Below are 22,386 nucleotides of genomic sequence, written 5' to 3' on the forward strand. Positions count from 1 at the left end.
TACAGTGGGCCCGTTCCCACAGGGATTCCACCCCCTATCTCATTCTGTCCACGGATGCCGAAAAGGCTTTTGACAGAATAGATTGGTCATACCTTAAGGCGGTCTTGGAGGCTTTGGGACTGGACCCTCATATGCTCCAATGGATCAAGGCACTTTACACGACCCCCAGTGCGAAGGTCAAGGTAAATGGCCACTTGTCCTTGGGGTTCCCCATACGGAATGGCACGAGACAGGGGTGCCCCCTCTCCCCCTTTTGTTCCCTCTAGCTATGGAGCCCCTGCTTAGAACGATATGGGAGAACGCTGATATTAGAGGGGTGATGGTGGGGTCTACGGAACACAAACTGTCGGCCTATGCTGACGAAGTGCTCTATCATTTGATCCAGCCTTTGGTGTCGCTGCCAAACCTTATGAGGGAACTCAAAATTTTCAGACACGTATCAAATTTTAAGATAAACTTCTCGAAATACGTAATTCTGCCCATCACCATTCCCGCAAAGATGGCCACCGACTTACAGCAAGCTTTCCCATTTAGCTGGGCTAAAACCTCTATTAAGTATCTGGGTATCCAACTTACAAACCAGTTTGATACTATATACTCTGCTAATTTCCCTACCCTTTTGAGCATGGTGCGTAGAGACTTACAAAACTGGGCCAAGACCTTCACATGGCTAGGTAAACTTAGCATACTTAAGATGAACATCCTCCCTAGAGTGCTCTTTTACTTGCAGATGTTGCCCATCCCCCTCCCCAGGAGCTTTTTCACACAGCTTCAAAGCCTAATGATTAACTTCATTTGGCATGGTAAAAAACCAAGACTGGCTGTGTCCCTATTGCAGAGACCCAAAGAGATGGGAGGCTTGGGCCTCCCAGATATACGGTGATATTACAGAGCCATTGCGATCCAACACATCCTCAACTGGCGCCACCATGGGGGTTCAAAACTGGCCTGCACAGAGTCCTGACCTCAACCCAATAGAACACCTTTGGGATGAATTATAGCAGAGACTGCAAGCCAGGCCTTCTCATCTACATCAATGCCCGACGGCACAAATGCGCTTCTGGAAAAATGGTCAAACATTCCCATAGGCACACTGCTAAACCTTGTGGACAGCCTTCCCAGAAGAGTTGAAGCTGTCATAGCTGCAAAGGGAGGGCTATATATATATATATATATATATATATATATATATATATATATATATATATATATACATATATATATAGCGCTTGCGTGTTTTTTGGCTTATGTGCCTGAAAATTGCATGAGAACAATTAAGCTTTTTATTTGAACATGATTTTGAAACCTTATCAAGACTTTTTTACTGAAGATAAAAACAGCATAAGTAGTTTGTTTTTTCCCCAGTTGATCCATGCATAAAATGCAGCATTCTCCTTAGAGAAGAGCTTAGCCGGCCGCGACTTGTCATACGCCCCCTGGTTATCCCGCGAGTACAGGGGACTCTCACAGACGTCTTCCCCGTTAACCACTCACACCCTACGGGTCTGGGACCGCACAAATGCTATGTATGCTCTGGTGCCCCTGGGCTCCCCACTGGCACCGCTGGGGGGATTCAGGTGGTTCCCTCCTGGGGAGCAGAGGACTTTCTCTGGTACTTGGGTTAACGACGACAAATATAGTTGCAGCAAATTGATGGATAAGGGCAAGTTGATACCCCTAGACGATTTACGGAATAATCATGGCAGATTCCCCATGGATTGGTGGAGGCACCAGCAACTTCAACATTTCATTGCGACAAAGGGGGCCTTGGTGAGGGGGCTGGACACTATTACCACACTAGAAAGACTGTTCATAGAGGAAGAGCCCACTCCCCATCTGATTTCTGAGATATATAGGCTTCTGGGATCAGTGTCCACCGTCAGCAAGCCGGCTTTTATACGGGAATGGGAACGGGACCTAGGGGTAGAGTTCACACCGGAACAATGTTTGCACATGTACAAACTAGCACACTCCAGCTCCATAAAGTCTAGAACGCAAGAAACGAACTACAAGCTTCTGACTCGCTGGTATCGCGTACCAGCTGTCATATCACGTATTTACCCCTCAGTTTCGGACCGTTGCTGGCGGGGCTGCGGTCAGAAAGGCACCCTCCTTCATATTTGATGGGAATGCCCAGCAATCAAGCCTTTTTGGATGGAAATACATACTTATAGTAAAAATGCCTTGCAGATCGAGATCCCGTTCTCCCCTACGCACTTCCTCTTGCATCTCCCTGCCCTTCCTTTGAGCCATTACAAAAAAAGCGCCCTTCCTCATTTACTAAATGCCGCTAAACGGCTTATACCTCTCTATTGGAAACGTCCGCAGATCCCTACTTTAACAGAATGGCTACAGAAGGTGGGCGATATCAGAGAGGCGGAGGAGTGGGTGGCGAGGTGCAAAGATAGGAGTGAGCGTTTCAATGGTGTTTGGGCCCAGTGGCGGAAGTATACCACTGACGCTAACCCTGTGTCATCTAGCCTGGATGTCGCGCTGCTGGAGCTAGCAGAGCCTTCCCTGAAGCTAAGGAGGCCTGTGAACGGTGATGTGCGTACCTGACTTCTATGTCTCACTGCCCTACTGGTAGTGCAATGATTTATACTCTTCCTTTTCCTTTACGTGGTTTATAAGGTCTACAGTTGAAGGTTAAACTGAAGCACTATGCACTGCTAGTGGTTAAAGGCATGTTCTTATGTTTTTCTCTTTAGTTATTACCGTGTCGCTACCCATCTGGATGTATTGGATAGGGGTTTCGCCTGGCGGCCTTGGCACCCTAGTGAAATTAGCAGCCGAATTGGCCTTGTAGGAGGCCCGGGGGGTGCTTCCCTCTTGTTGGAGGTCAGTTGGAGGCTTTTAGCCCCCCTCCTGAGGGACTCACCCAACGGGTCTCTGGTGGCCCCAAAGCTGAGTAGTGCCCCCCAGTACATAGATGGGGGGCTGGGAAAAGATAGGTCCGGGCTGAGGCCGCGGGGGCGGGACACCCTTTATATCTCATTATGACTCTTTTAATGGTTTGGAATGGTGTAGAGATAACCTAATCCCTCATCCCTCTTCCCTCCCTTCCCTTGCCCCTCTGTTTATATTTTCTTGTCTAAACTTCTAGGTCTACAATGTAAAGTTCGCACTGCTATGTGGAAAGACCAATTGTATACTATCTGTTTGCATGTTCTTTATAAAATATAAAATAAAATAAAGATTACATAAAAAAAAGAAACAGTCAGGCTATACCAAGGCAGTGAAAATCTACACTGATGCCCTCATTGGCAGACCGGCAGCACATGGAACGTCTTTTAGCCATTAGCAGCGCCAACCTAGATAAATTCTACAACATGTGATCACTTGGAGCGTCTTTACGAAATCCTCCCAAATCAGAGACCTTGTTTTCCTTCCCTCCAGATCATCTTTCTAGGCCCTGGACTCAACTGTTGATGTAGACTTGATTTATTCTGCTATGTTACAACCATATTTTCTCTATAATAGATGCAGTTAAGCAGGACATGATACAAGGGGATAGGTCAGCTTCCCCAACCCCTTTCCCAAGTCCCCCCCCCCCCCCCCCATTTGTTCAAAACACCTTCCCTTCTTCTATCCTTTCTACTCATCAGTCACTCCCCCCCCCCCCCGGGAACACATTCAAATTTGAAATATAGGTACATTTTACATGGGGTTTAGGGCAATTATTAAGGGTATTTAGATCATACATTAAGCTTATTGTAATATCATTTGTTGATGTAATGATATTTCTCTGGTCTTTGATTTTCATCTTAAACTGTATTATTTAAAAATTGCTGTTAAAGTATACTGTTTGCAAGCATTCTGTACCCAATATGTTGTTGAGCAGTGCCTTAATAAAAACCTATTTAAAAGAATAAATAGACACAAAGATTACTGTATGTTCCTTGCTATTAAAGTGCTAAAGTGCAACTATCATTGCAAAGTGAACAGTCTATTTGTCTTTAGTGAATCAACCCCATAGTGGCCAACAGGTGGAACAGCATACATCGGGTGACCAAACAACTGACACACTCTGAAGTATGTTGGATACTGCAGATACTTATGCCCCTCTCATCTGCAAAAATTGTGATAATAATGTTGATTTAAGCAATTTAATGCAACCTCTTTCTCTATACGACCTCCACCTCACTACTGTCTCCTGCAGTGGCATAGAGGTTAGCAAAAAGAACCAGTAAGTTCTATGTGGAACCCAGTAAATTGAGATTCCCAGAAGTGCTGGCTTCCAAGTACAAGGAAGAGGCCCATTTCACAGCAACATCTGTGCAGGTGGTGAGATTCTGGTTTTATTTTTTATTATTTTTAGAGGCATGGTTGAGCCTTTTTTTAATATGTGACAGTGTAAATTTAAACATACTTGTGAAAACACTAGCCAATTCAAACTGAGTACATAAAATTATTCTCTCTGGAGAAGAGAAGCTTGAGAGGGGATATGATTTCAATTTCCAAATACCATACTGGTGACCCCACAATAGGGATAAAACTTTTCCGCGGAAGGGAGTTTAATAAGACACGTGGCTACTCATTAAAATTAGAAGAAAAGAGATTTAACCTTAAACTGCCTAGAGGGTTCTTTACTGTAAAAGCAGCAAGGATGTGGAATTCCCTTCCACAGGCGGTGGTTTCAGCGAGGAGCATTGATAGTTTCAAAAAACTATTGGATAAGCACCAGAACGACCACAACGTACAGGGATATACAAGGTAATACCGACATATAAATCAAACACATAGGTTGGACTTGATGGACTTGTGTCTTTTTTCAACCTCACCTACTATGTAACTATGTAACTATATAAATGTCTACAATCAGGGTTTGCTTTAAGTGAAAATCTTATCTTAGGACAAGAATGTGCACACACATGAGCATTGACGCCTGGCGGCCTATTTAAAAATAGAGCCTGACTGGCCTCAATGCGGGATAGTCTTCAGCTCTGGTTCATGCATTCCTGGTTCTTGAAAGTCTGCTTACCTTGTTCCTGACCCGGTTACACCTGACATCTCTCGTGGATCACCCCTGCCTGTTATGTCTGCTGCTCGCTTGTGTTACCAACCTCGGTTTGGATCTCTGACGCCATCTCCGGACTTGGTACCTCGCTGGCAGCACGTTACTGACTCCTGCCTATTTCTGACCTTGTACTTGATCCTGACCCTGCATCTGTTTGCCTGCCTGCTGCTTAACATAGCTTGTGACCTGACTCCATACTACCACTGGAAGGACTCCTGTGTATCCAAACTTCAGTTCACTACTTCAACTTCCTGGCACCTGCACCCTTCCACTGCCCTAGCAATCCCTGTCTCCACTACCAGGGGTGCTTGAACAGGAATTGCACAAGAGGCCACACTCATCACCTCGGACTCCACAATCAGGTACGAGACATCAGGTTTTAGAGGAAAGGTTGAGATTTGCCTTTGAGTTTTCCCTGAAGCAACATCTGATTATGTTTAGCGGAATCAGATCTAAAAACTCTTTAGATTTTTTCAGTAAAAGAGACATGGAACTCCTGCACACGTGTGCATATGTTGTGAGTACTTGCAGGTTATGGCAAAAGCTCATCCCCACCAATAAGTTTACTTTTGCTTTAATTATTTTCTAATGCCCTGTACACATAGTCGGATTTTCCGATGGAAAAAGTGCGATCAGATTGTGTTGTCGGAAATTCCGATCGTGTGTGGGCTCCATCGGACTTTTTCCTTCGGAATTTACGACACACAAAGTTTGAGAGCAGGATAGAAAATTTTCTGACAACAAAATCCGATCATTTAAATTCCGATCGTGTGTACACAAATCCGACAAATGACGCATGCTCAGAATAAATTAAGAGATGAAAGCTATTGGCTACTGCCCCGTTTATAGTCCCGACGTACGTGTTTTACATCACCGCGTTCAGAACGATCGGATTTTCCGACAACTTTGTGCGACCGTGTGTATGCAAGACAAGTTTGAGCCAACATCTGTCGGAAAAAATCTGATGGATTTTGTTGTCGGAATGTCCGATCAATGTCCGATCGTGTGTACAGGGCATTAGTCTTTCTGCCCAGTTTAGTGAGAGGTTTACTTTAAAGCAGATTTGAAGTCATCTTGGCAGTAGAAGCTCAATCTAAATCATTCTAAGCTGGACCTGTAAGAACAATCTTAAATTTGGATGCTTAAATTAAATTTTCCTACTTGATTAGGTATATTTTACTGACACGTGCCTGTTTGACGTAGTTTGATTTAAGCTTCAGTTGCATACTCAAGCCAAGGATGTGTGGATGTTCACATCTACATAGTAGGATTAAACAACTAATGTCACGTTATTGGAAGATTAGAAAGCATTATCACTGTGCACATGAGAAGCAAAAATAGAACTGAAAACTCGTCTTATGTTTGGAAATGCAGTACATATTTTGTACTGGTCAACAAATATACATATAGCATTGTCCTAATAGCATATACTCTAGGTGTTTGCATAACTGCTATGATAATGCCATAATAGCTGTAAACATTTTTTTGAGAATATAGCAAAACATTCTCAAACATTCATGCTGGCTTCCATCTCCTGTAGCTGGTGGCCCTTCAAACTACCTCCAAATTATTTTAAATGGATCCTGTATCGTCATTGTTTTAGCCACCACCCTCTGTTTGAGACTTTGGTCCCTTCTGCCACACACTATTAGTTAGGATGGACTTCCACAAATACATATAACAAGCTTGTTTGATATGGCTGCACCAGATCATTTTTTTTTATGATAAAATATCTTTATTTTACAAATAAACATTTGATACGGGGTGCCTCTATTACTGTTTGTTTTCACATCATTCTGAGCTTTCCAATACATCTATCCATCTGGAATTGTATGGGTCTCTATGAGTTCATTGAAAAAGAAATGTGTGTGTTTCTCCCTCTGACTTTTTAAAACCTAATTACTAACTTGAATAATTATTTTAGAATTCTTGATCATAGATTGATAATTTGTTGAGTATACTAAAAGGGGGACAATTGTGTTCAAAAAGCTATTTGGTAGTTGTTAAGCGTGAAAAAGATAACTTTATTTTTCAGACAGTTGTAGGCAAACAATAAAATAAAAATAAATAAATACATAAAATGATTCAAGTATCCTAGAATGGCTACCATTCTATTGCAATGATAGAATTTTGAAGTGCCCACAAGTTTATTGGCAGACCACATGGCCTGTGCTTAGGAAAATTTTGTCTTGTCTGACTGACTTTATTAAGTCTCACTTTTTTGGGGTTTATGTCTGCTTTAACACCCAAACACAAACACACGTTATCCAAGGGCAAATAACCGGAAGAGTAAATTAGAATAATATATAAAAAAAACATATATCTGTACTGTATTTGTGGAGAAAGAATTGTGCACACTGACCCATCTTTTGTGACTGTTACGCAAATGTCGTGGGGGAGGCTTAGCTCAGACTATGCTCTCAGAGTACACTTGAGTACAAGATATAAAATTGTACACGTTGTATCTGAATCAAATCTGTAGGTAAATATTATGTGTGTATGTCAGTAATATGGTTATAATATACAGTAGATATGATATAAAATATGAAGTTAAAAAATCTAGGCAAGTAACAGTTATTGAAATAATAAGTGTCACATTTGTACATAAATAGAAGGTAAAGTGACAGCAAATTGGAATACTTTTCCCTAAGTACCTAATGAGCTACTACCCGTGTTGCCACCAGTAACCTTGACACTGTTCAAAGCCATCTGAAGCAGCCAATTAGTGGGGGGACAGACCAATCAGGCTTCAGAATGTAGACGCCATTATTAACTATCCTAATAATTTAACAGCAGGTGGTTTGATTGTAATATCTTACATTCACCCTGAAGCAAGGTTGTTTTGGATATAGTAAAAAGGTAAATTGTGGGTGCTATACTAAGCAGTTTTATTACATGTTGATTTATATAAAAAATAAATCAATAAACCTTAATTTATTTTAAATTATGTGCAAGTATGAAACGTTTTTTTTTTTTTATAGTGCTTTGTAAATGTAAAAGTTTTGTTATTTTTCTGCCTGTCTGTTTCCTATGCCTTCAAATGTAACTGAAGGAAAAAGGTTTTTTTTGTTTTGGATAGAGGGATTAGAAAACCTGTCATTTTTTTCAGCTGTCTGCACCCCTGTTAGGGAGATTCAGCCTCTCTATTTCTCCTATTTACTGTTTTCATCTAAAGTGGTCGTATAGGAAAATCCTAAATTTTGGGTTGACATCAAAACAGTAATAGAGGGGAAATCCTTCAATGGGGGCACTAGTTCTGATGACCCTGGTGCCACCCCAGGATTCCCTCACTTTGGAGGGATTTCCTCTCACTTCTTGTTTTGGCTATGGGACAGGAAGTAAAGAGAAAAATTTCCCCATATATGGCAAGACGGCAAAAAAACCTGATGGGGTTATAGCCCCCCCCCCCCCCCCCCCCATCTAAAATGAAAAAAACATTTGCCTTTAGATAACCCATATTTCATATTCCTGATATGTGTCTGTTGTACCATGTACTTGTGTTAAAAAGTATCCTATTATCGTTGTATTTCTTCCTTTGTTTGAAATACCTGGTGTTCCTGGCAGTCCCCCTGCTTTCCTATTTCAAACTGACCACGCTAGGCATGGAAGCACCTCTATTCTAACATGGTCTGTATTCTAGCTGTGCTGGGAGCACAGCCTGCCTGTCTTTCAATGACCAAGACATGTGCTGACATGCCCCCTGCACAGTCATTCGCTGGGAAGACCAGTGTTTGGCTGTTTCTCCACCCCCACTTAACTAAGCTTAGCTGAGAACAGAGATTATGTGCTCACTAAAAATATATTTACATTTATTTTATATTTTTATAAGAAGAGAAATCTGAATCAAATTAATATTTGGTGTGACTTCCCTTTGGCTTCAAACCAGCATCAATTCTTACATGTGTACACTTTGTACACTTTCACAAAGTCAGAAATTTTGTAGGATTATAGTAAGGTGTATGATTAACCACTTATATCAAGCAAATGCTAATGATTATCAATTTCATATGTAGGTTGAAACACAGTCATTAACTGAAACAGAAACAGCCGTGTAGGAGGCTTAAAACTGGGTGAGGAACAGCCAAACTCTGCTACTAAGGTGATCTTGTGGAAGGCAATTTCATGTCACAGGTCATACACCACGGCAAGAGTGAGCACAGCAACAAGACACAAGTTATACTGCATCAGCAAGATCTCCCCCAGGCAAATATTTCAAATCAGACTGGGGTTTCAAGATATGCTGTTCTAGCTCTTTTTAAGAAGCACAAAGAAGTTGTTGAGGACTGTAAATGCAGTGGTCGGCCAAGGAAACTTATTGCAGCAGATGAAAGACACATCATTCTTATTTCCCTTTGACATCGGAAGATGTCCAGCAGTTCCATCAGCACAGAACTGGTGGAAGCCAGCGGGATCCAGGTACACCCATCTACTGTCTGGAGAAGCCTGGCCAGAAGTGGTCTTAATGGAAGAATTGCAGCCAAAAAGCCATACCTCTGATGTAGAAACAGGGCTAAGTGACTGAACTATGCATGAAAACATAGGAACTGGTGTGCAGAAAAATGGCAGCAGGCTCTCTGGACTGAAGAGTCAAAATTTGAAATACTTGGCAGTAACAGGAGCAGTTTGTTTGCTGAAGGGCTGGAGAGCAGTACAATACTTGAGTGCCTGCAGGCATCAGTGAAGCATAGTGGAGGTTCTTCGCAAGTTTGGGGCTGCATTTATGTTGAGTTGCAGCTGTGGGACAGTATACTTGGTAGAAGGAAATTGACTAGCCCTATGTTAAGGTGTATTGTCCTTTATATGCATAGCAGCGTTCACAGTTTACTGAGGTGAGAAAGCCTGGTGTGCTGGGGAATGAGAAGGCAGATTGTCTTGAGATATGGTAGGTGCAGTGTACTCACTTTGGTTGAGGGATTCAGCTGCTAGAGCTGGGAGTTTGGAGCAGAAGTTTTGAGACAGTGTAAGGAATATGATGCATACAATGAAACTCAGTGCCTGCTGCTGTTATGTTCTTTACTTTCGCTAGCAGCTTGCTCTAAAACCTTTAATCTTGCCATGACTGTGGTATTCTCACATTGTTTCTCCAAAGCGTCCATCGCTAATTTCAAGCTTTTGCTTTCACCTGTGTTTCCACCTGTGTTTCCATCTGTGCTTTCTTTTGGGCAAAGACTGCCAGAATTTTAGAAGCTTCAGTGTTGCATGGGCATTAATAAGTTGTTGGCTGAGAGTGGAAGATCTTGTTTGTAGAGACTTAACGGGTCTTGAGGAGTGTCTTGTAGATGTAGAGAGATGAGATTTAGATTGATGAAGTTGTGCGATTCTCACTTCTGCCTTTGTTTGAAGCACTAAACTGTCTCCCTCTCTATATTAAGTTAATCAAATCCCTTTAATTCTTCCTGTGTTGTTAATTCTTCAGTGTTGTACCGCTTTAAGAGGTTAGTATAATTAAGGCACAGTCTTTTACCACTCTCATAGGTAGCAATGCATTGTTTGAGAGCGCCTTCTAGTTGCATTACCTCATACGAAGGCTGAGAAAGGCATAATATGCAATCAACAGTTTTAGACCATAACTGATTGACATTACCCAGCAGTTCTTCTATATCAGTTTCATAATTCTGTTGAACCTTGCAAGTTGATTTCACCAAGAATTTACCTTGTCTGCTTACTTTCTGATCTGCAAAGAGTTCTGTCTCTTGTTGTGTTTCAGCGTCCACAGAAAATGTAATGTTTTTTCTGTCGCATTGTGCTGATAATGAAAGATTTAAGTGGAAGTCTCTGAGAAAGGTACAAGTTACTTAGCTTAGTGTCTGCTTGTTGAGCAAAGACTGCTTTCTGTCTCACTTGTTTTTTGACTGTTTTGCTTCGGCAATCAAAGCATTCAAAGTGTGATTTCTATAACTGATCCATTTGTGGTTAGATAGTCTAAACTATGGTCTCAGTAGCTTGGCAGACAGTGACTCAATCCAAATAACATCTTACAGATTGTACAAAGCTTTAATCTAAACTTGTCCAGATCATGACAGATGAACATCAGATCAAAGCAAACGTTTTTTTTTTTTTGCTTTTTTGGTTCAATAGACTTCAATGTAGAAGTTGCCGAAAAGCATGCAGTGCGTTTTTGTTGCAATTTTGCCACAATTTGCGTATTTTAATTTGCCCAACAACAAATAGGCCAAAATAAAAGCATAAAAAAATGCAAAACAGAAATCGCAGCAAAATCGCTGTAAAATTGCATGTGCAGAAATGCAAAACACACACCAAAAAGCACTGCATAAATGGATACGGATCAAAAGCAAATTGCATAGGTGTGAACCGAGCCTTAAAGCGGAGTTCCACCAAAAAATGAAACTTACGCTTATCCTGTTCCTCCCCCCCTCCGGTGTTACATTTGGCACATTTCAGGGGGGAGCAGATACCTGTCTAATACAGGTATTTGCTTCCACTTCCGGCCTCTGGCCCCTCCTCCGTCCCCCCCGCTGTCTTCTGGGAGACACACAGGTCCCAGAAGACAGCAGGGACCAGTCAGGACACTCAGCGCGACTCACGCATGCGCAGTAGGGAATCAGGCTGTGAAGCCACAAGGCTTCACTTCCTGATTCCCTTACTAAAGATGCTGGCACCTCAACCCAGGAGCCGAAGGATGGGTCAGCTTCGGGCAAGGACATCGTGGGTGCCCAGGACAGGTAAGTGTCCTTATTTTATCCGTGATGAAATCTCCACTCTACAGGTATCTCCCCTAGCTAAGACCCCATGTCAACAGATACAACTGACACTCCCCCTATTCAAATCTGCTACTACAGACGAAGTTGCTAAACTCCTTTCTATCGCCCACCTAACCACCTGTCCCCTGGACCCTATTCCCTCTCAAATGCTACGGTCACCCTCTGACCCCATCCTACACTCTCTAACCCACATCTTCAATCTCTCCCTCACCTCTGGCATCTTCCCCACTGCTCTAAAACATGCACTGGTCACCCCCATACTTAAAAAGCTGTCCTTGGACCCTACCAATCTTAACAACCTACGCCCTATCTCCTTGCTCCCCTTTTCCTCTAAACTACTTGAGCGCTTGGTTTACAACCAACTGAGTGACCACCTCATTAAGAACAACCTTCTTGATCCCCTTCAATCTGGATTTCGCCCTCAACACTCCACAGAAACTGCTCTTTTAACCACTTAAGGACTAGCCTCGTTTTGGATTTTAGGTGTTTACAAACAGGTTTTTTTGCTAGAAAATTACTTAGAACCCCCAAACATTATATATTCTTTTTTTTCTAACACCCTAGAGAATAAAATGGCGGACATTGAAATACTTTTTTTTTGTACCGTATTTGCGCAGCGGTCTTATAAGCGCACTTTTTTTGGAAAAAATTCACTTTTTTGAATAAAAAAATAAACAGTAAAGTTAGCCCAATTTTTTTTTTATATTGTGAAATATAATGTTACACCAAGTAAATTCATACCCAACATGTCACGCTTCAAAATTGCGCCCGCTCGTGGAATGGCGTCAAACTTTTACCCCTAAAAATCTCCATAGGCGATGTTTAAAAAATTCTACAGGTTGCATGTTTTGCGCTACAGAAGAGGTCTAGAGCTAGAATTATTGCTCTCGCTCTACCGGTCGCGGCAATACCTCACATGTGTGGTTTGACCACCGCTTTCATATGCGGGCGCTACTCGCGTATGCGTTCGCTTCTGCGCGGGAGCTGGTCAGGACGGGGGGGGGTTTAAAAAAATTTTTAATTATTATTTATTTTACAATATTTTATTTATTTTTACACTGTTTTAAAAAAAAAATGGTGTCACTTTTATTCCTATTACAAGGAATGTAAACATCCCTTGTAATAGAAAAAAGCATGACAGGTCCTCTTAAATATGAGATCTGGGGTCAAAAAGTCCTCAGATCTCATATTTGGACTAAAATGCAAAAAAAAAAAAAAAAAAAAGTTGTTTGAAAAAATGACATTAAAAAAAATATGCCTTTAAGAAAAGTGGGCGGAGCTGATGTAATGACGTCGCTTCAGCCGTCCAATGGTATGGAGATGGGTGGCGGCCATCTTAGCCTCACTCGTCTCCATACCCAGGCACAGAAAGGTCCCGATCGCCTCCGCCGCTACCAATGGCTCCGGTAAGCGGCGAGAGGGGGGGTGGCACCTCTCCTGCCGCCGATAATGGTGATCTCGCGGCAAACGCGCCACAGAGACCACCATTATCGTACAAAGAACCGGCTCCTGTAAAGATGGATACCTCGGTTGGGGCAGCAGCTGCTGCCGTTACCGAGATATCCATCTTCAAAGTGCCGACGTATATGTACAGGAGCCGGTCGGTAAGTGGTTAAAACTCACAAATGACCTACTAACTGCAAAAACCAACGGACACTATTCTGTACTCCTACTTCTGCATCTTTCAGCTGCCTTTGACACGGCTGACCACCCCCTCCTCCTCAAAAAACTCTACTCCCTCGGTCTCCGTGACTGTGCTCTTCAGTGGCTCTCATCCTACCTATCCCAACGCACATTCAATGTCACTTACAATTCTACTTCCTCCACTCCTCTTCCCTTCTCTGTCGGGGTCCCCCAAGGTTCTGTTCTTGGACCTCTTTTATTTTCAATCTACACCTCATCCCTGGGTCAGCTGATAGCCTCTCATGGCTTTCAATATCATTTCTATGCTGACGACACACAAACCTATCTCTCCACCCCTCAACTCACTCCATCAGTCTCCTCACACATCACTAACTTACTAACCGACATATCTGTATGGATGTCACATCACTTCCTCAAACTCAACTTGTCCAAAACCGAGCTTATAATATTTTCTCCCCCACGTGCCTCTTCCCCTGACTTCTCTGTCAAGAGCAATGGCAAAACCATCCACCCGTCCCCACATGTCAGGGTGCTAGGTGTTATCCTGGATTCTGAACTCTCCTTTCGGCCCCACATCCACTTTCCAAAGCTTGCCGCCTCAACCTCCGCAACATCTCTAAACTACGTCCCTCTCTAACCAATGAAACCACAAAGCTCCTGATTCACTCCCTGGTTATCTCTCGCCTCGACTACTGCAACTCCCTCCTCATAGGCTTACCTTTTAATAGACTATCCCCCCTTCAGTCCATCATGAATGCTGCTGCCAGACTCATCCACCTTACAAACCGCTCAGTGTCTGCTACCCCTCTCTGCCAATCCCTCCACTGGCTACCACTCACCCAACGAATTAAATTCAAAATACTAACAATAAGTTACAAAGCCATCCACAACTCTGCCCCCAGCTACATCACTAGCCTAATCTCAAAATACCAACCTAATCGCCACCTCTGTTCTTCCCAAGACCTTCTGCTGTCTAGCTCCTTCATCACCTCCTCCCATATCCGCCTCCAGGACTTCTCCCGAGCCTCGCCTATCCTCTGGAATTCGCTACCCCAATCTGTCAGACTGTCTCCAAATTTATCCACCTTTAGGTGATCCCTGAAAACTTTCCTCTTCAGAGAAGCCTATTCTGCCTCCATTTAACAACTGCACTATTTTCTCCATTAGCTCATCCCCCACAGTTATTACCCTTTTGTATAACTTGGCCCTCTCTCCTAGATTGTAAGCTCTAACGAGCAGGGCCCTCTGATTCCTCCTGTGTTGAATTGTATTGTACTTGTATTGTGTGCCCTAATGTTGTAAAGCGCTGCGTAAACTGTCGACGCTATATAAATCCTGTATAATAATAATAATAATAATTTTAGTATTAGTATTTGAAGCTGCTGACTTTTAATTTTCTTTTTCCGGCGGAACTCTGCTTCAAGCATGAAGAAGCAGGGTGGGACTAACTATATAGGGCATCTCCTAACTATGGACTGAGGAAAAAACTATTAAAAGCAAACAAACAGACAATGCATGTGTACAATGATAGCATTGTATCAAATTAAATAAGTTCTTAAAACAGTGTAAAAATTTAAGTGACACTATCATCACATCACGTTATTTAGCTGCTTTTTACATAATGAAACGTTTTTTTCTACGTTATAATAGCAAGGTCTCAGTGGAGTAGTTTCTTTTAGAGTATATGCACCTGCTGTTTTTGAAGATAATAATTTGATGCAAAGGTGGCTTTTGTTAAACCTGGACTCTGGGTAGATATAAAGATGTAATGCAATGATGTATTAATTTACAAAAGAAAAGAATGGAATGCAATGCATGTATAGTCTAGTATAAGGACCTGACTCTGACCTGGTACCAGTCAGTAATAATCATCTGCATAGAAACACTTTGGGAGACTGGCAGAAGGCCTATATATAAGACTCTTTTGCATTCCACAATGCTGTCAGTCAAGTATAGGAAAAAGCTTAAGGGTCAGTTCACACTATGTATTTCAATGGCTTTAGTTCACACCAATGCAGTCAGTTCCAATCAGTTTCCGGTCAGTTTCTGCACCAGAATACAGGTATTTGCTTCCACTTCTGGCCTCTGGCCCCTCCTCCGTCCCCCCCGCTGTCTTCTGGGAGACACACAGGTCCCAGAAGACAGCAGGGACCAGTCAGGACACTCAGCGCGACTCATGCATGCGCAGTAGGGAATCAGGCTGTACAGGATACATTTTTAGTGCAGAAAAAAAGCGCACGGAACTATATCTGGTGTAAACTAGCACTAAGGCTCGATTCATACTTATGCGTTTTTTGATGCATTTTGCAGAAATGCAGGGAAATTTTTTAACATGGGTTCCTATGGAACATGTTTAAATCGATGCATTTTTGTGCCTCTGTGTTTTTGGAAAGGGTTGGGTTCTCTTTTTCCCGTAAAATAAAGTTTTGCTTGTGATAGAATTCAATGGACCCGCATCCAAAATGCAAGTACTGCGTTTTTACCGCGATTTTCATTTTGCGTTCGCATTCTTAACAACTGATGTATCATCAACTGTCAGTTGGCTTCCCGCTCAATGTAAAAAAAAAAAAAATGCCAGCTAAAAAAAAAAAATAGTGAAAAAAGCAGCGTGGGGTCCCCCCCAGGTCCATACCAGGCCCTTGGGTCTAGTATGGATTTGGAGGGGACCCCCATGCCAAAATGTAAAAAAAATGGCGTGGAGGTCCCCCTAAAATCCATACCAGACCCTTATCCAAGCATGCAGCCCGGCAGGTCAGGAAATGGAGGGGATGAGCGAGCGGCCTCCCCCCTCCTGAACCCTACAAGGCCGCATGCCCTCAACATGGGGGGATGGGTGCTTTGGGGCGGGGGGGCTCTGCACCCCCCCACCCCAAAGCACCTTGCCCCCATGTTGATGGGGACAAGGGCCTCTTGCCGACAACCCTTGCTCAGTGGTTGTCGGGGTTTGCGGGCGGGGGGCTTATCGGAATCTGGAAGCCCCCTTTAACAAGAGGGCCCCCAGATCCCGGCCCCCCTATGTGAATGAGTATGGACCTACCCATTCACCTGGAAAAAAAGTAGTGTAGTGTTAAAAAATACAGTAGACAGTTTTTGACAAGTCTTTTATTAAAAATCTTCTTCTTCTTCTCCGCTTCTTCCTCCGGTCTTCCTCCATCTTCTCCCGCATCTTCATCCTCCGGTCTTCTCCTTCTCCCCCTGCTTCTTCCGCTCTTCTTTGTCCAGTGTTCTTCTTCCTCTGCCGCTGCTTCCGCCGATGACCCTCCTCCGATGCTGTGTCCTGCTGATCTGTCGGCGCCGATGTCCTGCATTTCTTAAATAACGATGGGGCGTGGCAATCCCATTACCTCATCTGGAGACCACACCCCCTTGTGACGTCATGGACCCATCATGCTCCAGGCTGTGACGTCATAAGGGGCGGGGTCACCGGATTACATCACCCGGTGACCCTGCCCCATGCCTATATAAGTCGTTTTATCATTTGGTCTGGCGCTCCATTCATTGGTCCGTGTTTTTTTCTGGTAACCTACTGGGTACCCACTTGAGTTTAGCCTTGTCTATTGTGAGCAGCCAAACCTGGGCCAATGGGCTCTGCAAATGTTTTTGTCTTCTCATTACCTTGTATGATCTTACGTCAAAGTCCCAGCACCTCTTAGATGCTTTTTTAATTGGAGTCCTAATCACAAGACTGTAAAGAGCAAATGTATGTACTTCAACTGTGTATTTAGTTGTTGCTTAGAGTTCTTTTTAAATTATTAAGGCTCTGTTTCCACTAGTGCGACTTTTCATGCGACTTGGGACTGAAAAGTCGCATGACAAATTGTATCCCATGATTTCCAATGAGTACCGTTCATATCTATGCGACTTCAAGTCGCAGCGACTTCAAAGTAGTCCCTGCACTACTTTGGTCCCACTTTGATGCGACTTGAGGTCCATAGATACAGGCATTGCTTCAAATCGCGGTAAAAAGTCGCGGTAAAATCGCGGTAAAAAATCGCGGCAAAATCGCGCGACTTTGGGGATGCAATAGTGGAAACATAGCCTAAGGGTCCATTAGGCTCTGTTTCCACTAGTGCGACTTTTCATGCGACTTGGGACTGAAAAGTCGCATGACAAATTGTATCCCATGATTTCCAATGAGTACCGTTCATATCTATGCGACTTCAAGTCGCAGCGACTTCAAAGTAGTCCCTGCACTACTTTGGTCCCACTTTGATGCGACTTGAGGTCCATAGATACAGGCATTGCTTCAAATCGCGGTAAAAAGTCGTGGTAAAATCGCGGTAAAAAATCGCGGCAAAATCGCGCGACTTTGGGGATGCAATAGTGGAAACATAGCCTAAGGGTCCATTAGGCTCTGTTTCCACTAGTGCGACTTTTCATGCGACTTGGGACTGAAAAGTCGCATGACAAATTGTTTCCCATGATTTCCAATGAGTACCGTTCATATCTGTGCGACTTCAAGTCGCAGCGACTTCAAAGTAGTCCCTGCACTACTTTGGTCCCACTTTGATGCGACTTGAGGTCTATAGATACAGGCATTGCTTCAAATCGCGGTAAAAAGTCGCGGTAAAATCGCGGTAAAAAATCGCGGCAAAATCGCGCGACTTTGTGGACGCACTAGTGGAAACCTAGCCTTAGACTATTGTGTTGAGGTAATGCACATTAAAATATGCATTACTGCAAAACATAGTGACACACAAATAAGTTTAACACAAGGATGTAAACAATCAGAGTGTTGCGGTGTCCTGAGCTGTAAAAAATTGTGCAATTTGTTAAAATATGCATTGAAATGAGTTGGCAGCCTATTCAAAATAATTGGATTGCCTTAAAGCAGACCTTCACCTATTAAAATAACTTTTTTTTGTGCTCTTGTTTCCCCTTCATTTGAAAGGGCTTTTATCTTTTTTTGTGCTGCAGCCCAGCACTTCCTGCTTTCTCGCCTAGGTGAGAATGACGTAGGGACCCCTCCGCTCCCTCCTGGTATATCCATGTCACACAACCCAAAAGATGGTTTTAGTGATGGGCTAATTGGGCACATGCCTGCCTTACCATTCCGCACATGTGTAGACATGACCCTGCTCCCTGCCAGGCAACTGGCAGAAATTTATAGAATGAATATGAACGTGTCACAGGGTTCTGCACATGCACAAGCATAGCACAGATATCTACAAAGTGCCATAAAGCAGAAACCAGCACCCAGGATTCCTACATGCTTGTGCTGCAAGTCTCTGCCAGGTCTTTGGGACCTGCAGCATATCTGCGTATGCGCAGGACATTTGAAGATGGCAGCGTGGAAGAGAAGCAGAGGAACCAGAACATCGCAGGAGTGAAGTTCTTTTTTAAAGAAATGTACATTAATGTGCAAAACACCACACATTAGCATTGGTGCAACAGGGCAGTCTAGTTGAGTATGTTGGAAGTTGGGTGCTAAGCCTTGCTTTCCATGCTAATTACATCATCCTTTTATTATTTGAATCCCCTTCACATATGCATATTACTGGGGAAGCTCTAGAGTTAGGTTGTAGAATAGTATCATGTTGCTTTTTTTGTATTTCCTACTAGTTAACACGTGCACTTTATGGCACTCTGAAGCTACAGTATCTCACAATAGTGAGTACACCCCTCACATTTTTGTAAATATTTTATTATATCTTTTCATGTGACCACACTGAAGAAATGACACTTTGCTACAATGTAAAGTAGTGCACAGCTTGTATAACAGTGTAAATTTGCTGTCCCCTCAAAATAACTCAACATACAGCCATTAATGTCTAAACCGCTGGCAACAAAAGTGAGTACACCCTTAAGTAAAATTGGGCCCAATTACCCATTTTCCCTCCCCAGTGTCATGTGACTCATTAGTGTTACAAGGTCTCAGGTGTGAATGGGGAGCAGGTTTGTTAAATTTGGTGTTATCGCTCTCACTATGTCATACTGGTCACTGCAAGTTCAACATGGCACCTCATGGCAAAGAACTCCCTGAGGATATGAAAAAAAGAATTGTTGCTCTACATAAAAATGGCCTAATCTATAATAAAATTGCCAAGACCCTGAAACTGAGCTGCAGCACAGTGGCCAAGACCATACAGCAGTTAAACAGGACAGGTTCCACTCAGAACAGGCCTCACCATGGTCGACCAAAAAAGTTGAGTGCACTTGCTCAACGTCATATCCAGAGGTTGTCTTTGGGAAATAGACGTATGAGTGCTGTCAAGATTTCTGCATGGGGTTGAAGAGGTAGGGGGTCAGCCTGCCAGTGCTCAGACCATACGCCTCTTCTAAAGATGATGCACAAAAAAGCCCGCAAACAGTTTTCTGAAGACAAGCAGTCTAAGGACATGGATTACTGGAACCATGTCCTGTGGTCTGATGAGACCAAGATAAACTTATTTGGTTCAGATGGTATCAAGCTTGTGTGGCGGCAACCAGGTGAGGAGTACAAAGACAAGCGTGTCTTGCCTACAGTCAAGCATGGTGGTGGGAGTGTCATGGTCTGGGGCTGCATGAGTGCTTCCGGCGCTGGGGAGCTACAGTTCATTGTGGTAGCCATGAATGCCAACATGTACTGTGACATACTGAAGCAGAGCATGATCCCCTCCTTTCGGAGACTGGGCCGCAGGGCAGTATTGCAACATGCTAACGACCCCAAACACACCTCCAAGACAACCACTGCCTAGCTAAAGGAGTTGAGGGTAAAGATGATAGACTGGCCAAGCATGTCTCCAGATCTAAACCCTATTGAGCATCTGTGGGGCATCCTCAAACGGAAGGTGGTAGAGCGCAAAGGTCTCTAACATCCACCAGCTCCATGATGTTGTCATGGAGGAGTGACAGAGGACTCCAGTGGCAACCTGTGAAGCTCTGGTGAACTCCATGCCCAAGAGTGTTAAGGCAGTGCTGAAAAATAATGGTGGCCACGCAAAATATTGACACTTTGGGCCCAATTTGGACATTTTTACTTAGGGGTGTACTCACTTTTGTTGCCAGCAGTTTAGACATTAATGGCTGTGTGTTGAGTTATTTTGAGGGGACAGAAAATTTACACTGTTATACAAGCTGTACATACAACTTTACATTGTGGCAAAGTGTCATTTCTTCAGTGTTTTCACATTAAAAGATATAATAAAATATTTACAAAAATGTGAGGGGTGTACTCACTTTTATGAGATACTGTATATATTAAATGTTGACTAACCAGACTCCTCAGTGATGTTGCTGGTTATTGAGCTGCCTCCAGCTGAATTGTAGTTCTTGGTCTCTTTAAACTGCTTCCTTTTCTTAGCCCAGCGGTCTGAAGCTTCTTCTTGAAGACTTTCACAGCATTCTTTTAGCACTGAATCCTTCGGTAGCTTCAGGTGTTTGCTGAACGTGTCTGATTTTGAATCTAAATAGAAAAAAACAAAATACTATTAACTTGATTTCTCACTTCCTCTTGCTTCTCACATGCAGAGTGAAATAGTTTAAATGTGAAGTACATATCTGAGAAATAACTCAAAGTAGGTTAATTACATCTTAGCCTGGTAACGTCTAGTAATATCAGACTAAGCTGAGTCTTAAAGGAAAAGTGGATGTCTGAATATTCTGCTATATTAAGGCTATAACTTTTTGGTAAACAGTTTTATCTGTTCTGAAGATAGATAGACAAGATAAAGTTGTGAATTATATCAAGCTTGAATAAACGTTTCTTAGCCCAGTCCTCCATATGGCCTATGTTTGATGCGTGATGTATTTTCATATCATGTTATACATGTGAAAATGATATGTGATTAAAGATGGGAAAGCCTATTTAAAATTTAAAAATTGGGGGAAAAAAAAATGGAAAAATTGGGGAAAAAAATGTTTTTTTTTAATTCATTTTTTTAAAGCCATTTTTTTGTTTTTTTTTTCTGGATTTTTTTTTAAAAAAGAAGTGTGGAATATGTTATTTTACAATGATAAATAATATATCTATGACACGGTATTCAAACTTGCAAGTTCTCTCAGCTGAAGACAAGCAAATCCTGGAGTACAATTCAAGAAACACTTCACTTTTCAATGCAGTTCTCAAACAGGAGAAATATGTATTTCTGCCACTAGGGGGGACTGCAGGGGAAAGGCTCCAGTTTCGTTTGCTTGTGGGCTCCATCTTGTACCTCTTACAGTTGGGTGATTGTTGGGATACAGTAGATAGTTTCTGACCTCTCAGGCTTTAATTGACAGGTAAGACAGTAAATTTGTCTGACAAATTAGTTAATCTTTTTAAACCTTTAAATGATTCTCCACCATCACAGCATCATTTTTACCTATAGTCTGCTTAGTAAATAGTTTTTTCTTTTCCTCCTCTGAGTAAAATGGTGAGACCAACATCTAGAATTTGGAAACATTTCCACAGAGAAATATCTACTGAGAGCAAAGCTGCAATTTTCTTTTCCAAATGCTACAAGGATGACAAAACACATCCATGCATGCCAGAGGTGCCCTGAAGACATAAAAAATACTTTATGGAATTAAATGATCCAGAGTTCTCATTCCAGAAACACTCTTTCTGCTGCTTCTGGATCATCACTTAGTGTTTCTTCACCAGCAGCATTTCCAAGTAAGGAAGTGTGATAAACCACTGCCTCCCAAAAATACACAATCCCTTTATTTATAGATAAATTGACACCTGAAAATTGATGAAACACTTGCAAGAGCAATATATGCTTCTGAACCAGCATTGTCAACAACTAAAAATGCAAAAATCTACAGTATCTACTAATATAGTGATATAGTACATAGTGGCACTGTGTGTTAACAAAAAAACACAAAAAATGTATATAAGTAAATGAACACTAAACCATAAATGACAAATCACCCAGTGACAAGTGATAATCAGTGAAATAGGATAACCAATAAATAAGTCCACAGATTGAATCAGTCCTTCAAATATGATATTTGGACATCAATAAGGGTTCACAGAGGATAATAGGCAGGTTTAAATTAAGTTCATCCACCACACCGTGTGCAATTGGTGACTCTGCTCCC

The 22,386-nt window shown here is 42.4% G+C and overlaps 1 protein-coding gene across 2 annotated transcripts in view; it reads right to left on the minus strand.

Moving 5' to 3' along the window:
* The window catches only part of LOC141137341 (uncharacterized), a 90,762-nt gene that overhangs the window by 48,643 nt on the left and 19,733 nt on the right, over nt 1-22,386 (minus strand). For both annotated transcript variants that reach the window (XM_073624578.1, XM_073624577.1), the window contains exon 4: nt 20,579-20,767. In XM_073624578.1, coding sequence (XP_073480679.1) covers nt 20,579-20,767 — 189 coding nt within the window. The remainder of the gene's footprint in view (nt 1-20,578; nt 20,768-22,386) is intronic.

This window comes from Aquarana catesbeiana, linkage group LG01 (genome assembly GCF_042186555.1).
Source record: "Aquarana catesbeiana isolate 2022-GZ linkage group LG01, ASM4218655v1, whole genome shotgun sequence".
Taxonomy (NCBI): Eukaryota; Metazoa; Chordata; class Amphibia; order Anura; family Ranidae; genus Aquarana; species Aquarana catesbeiana.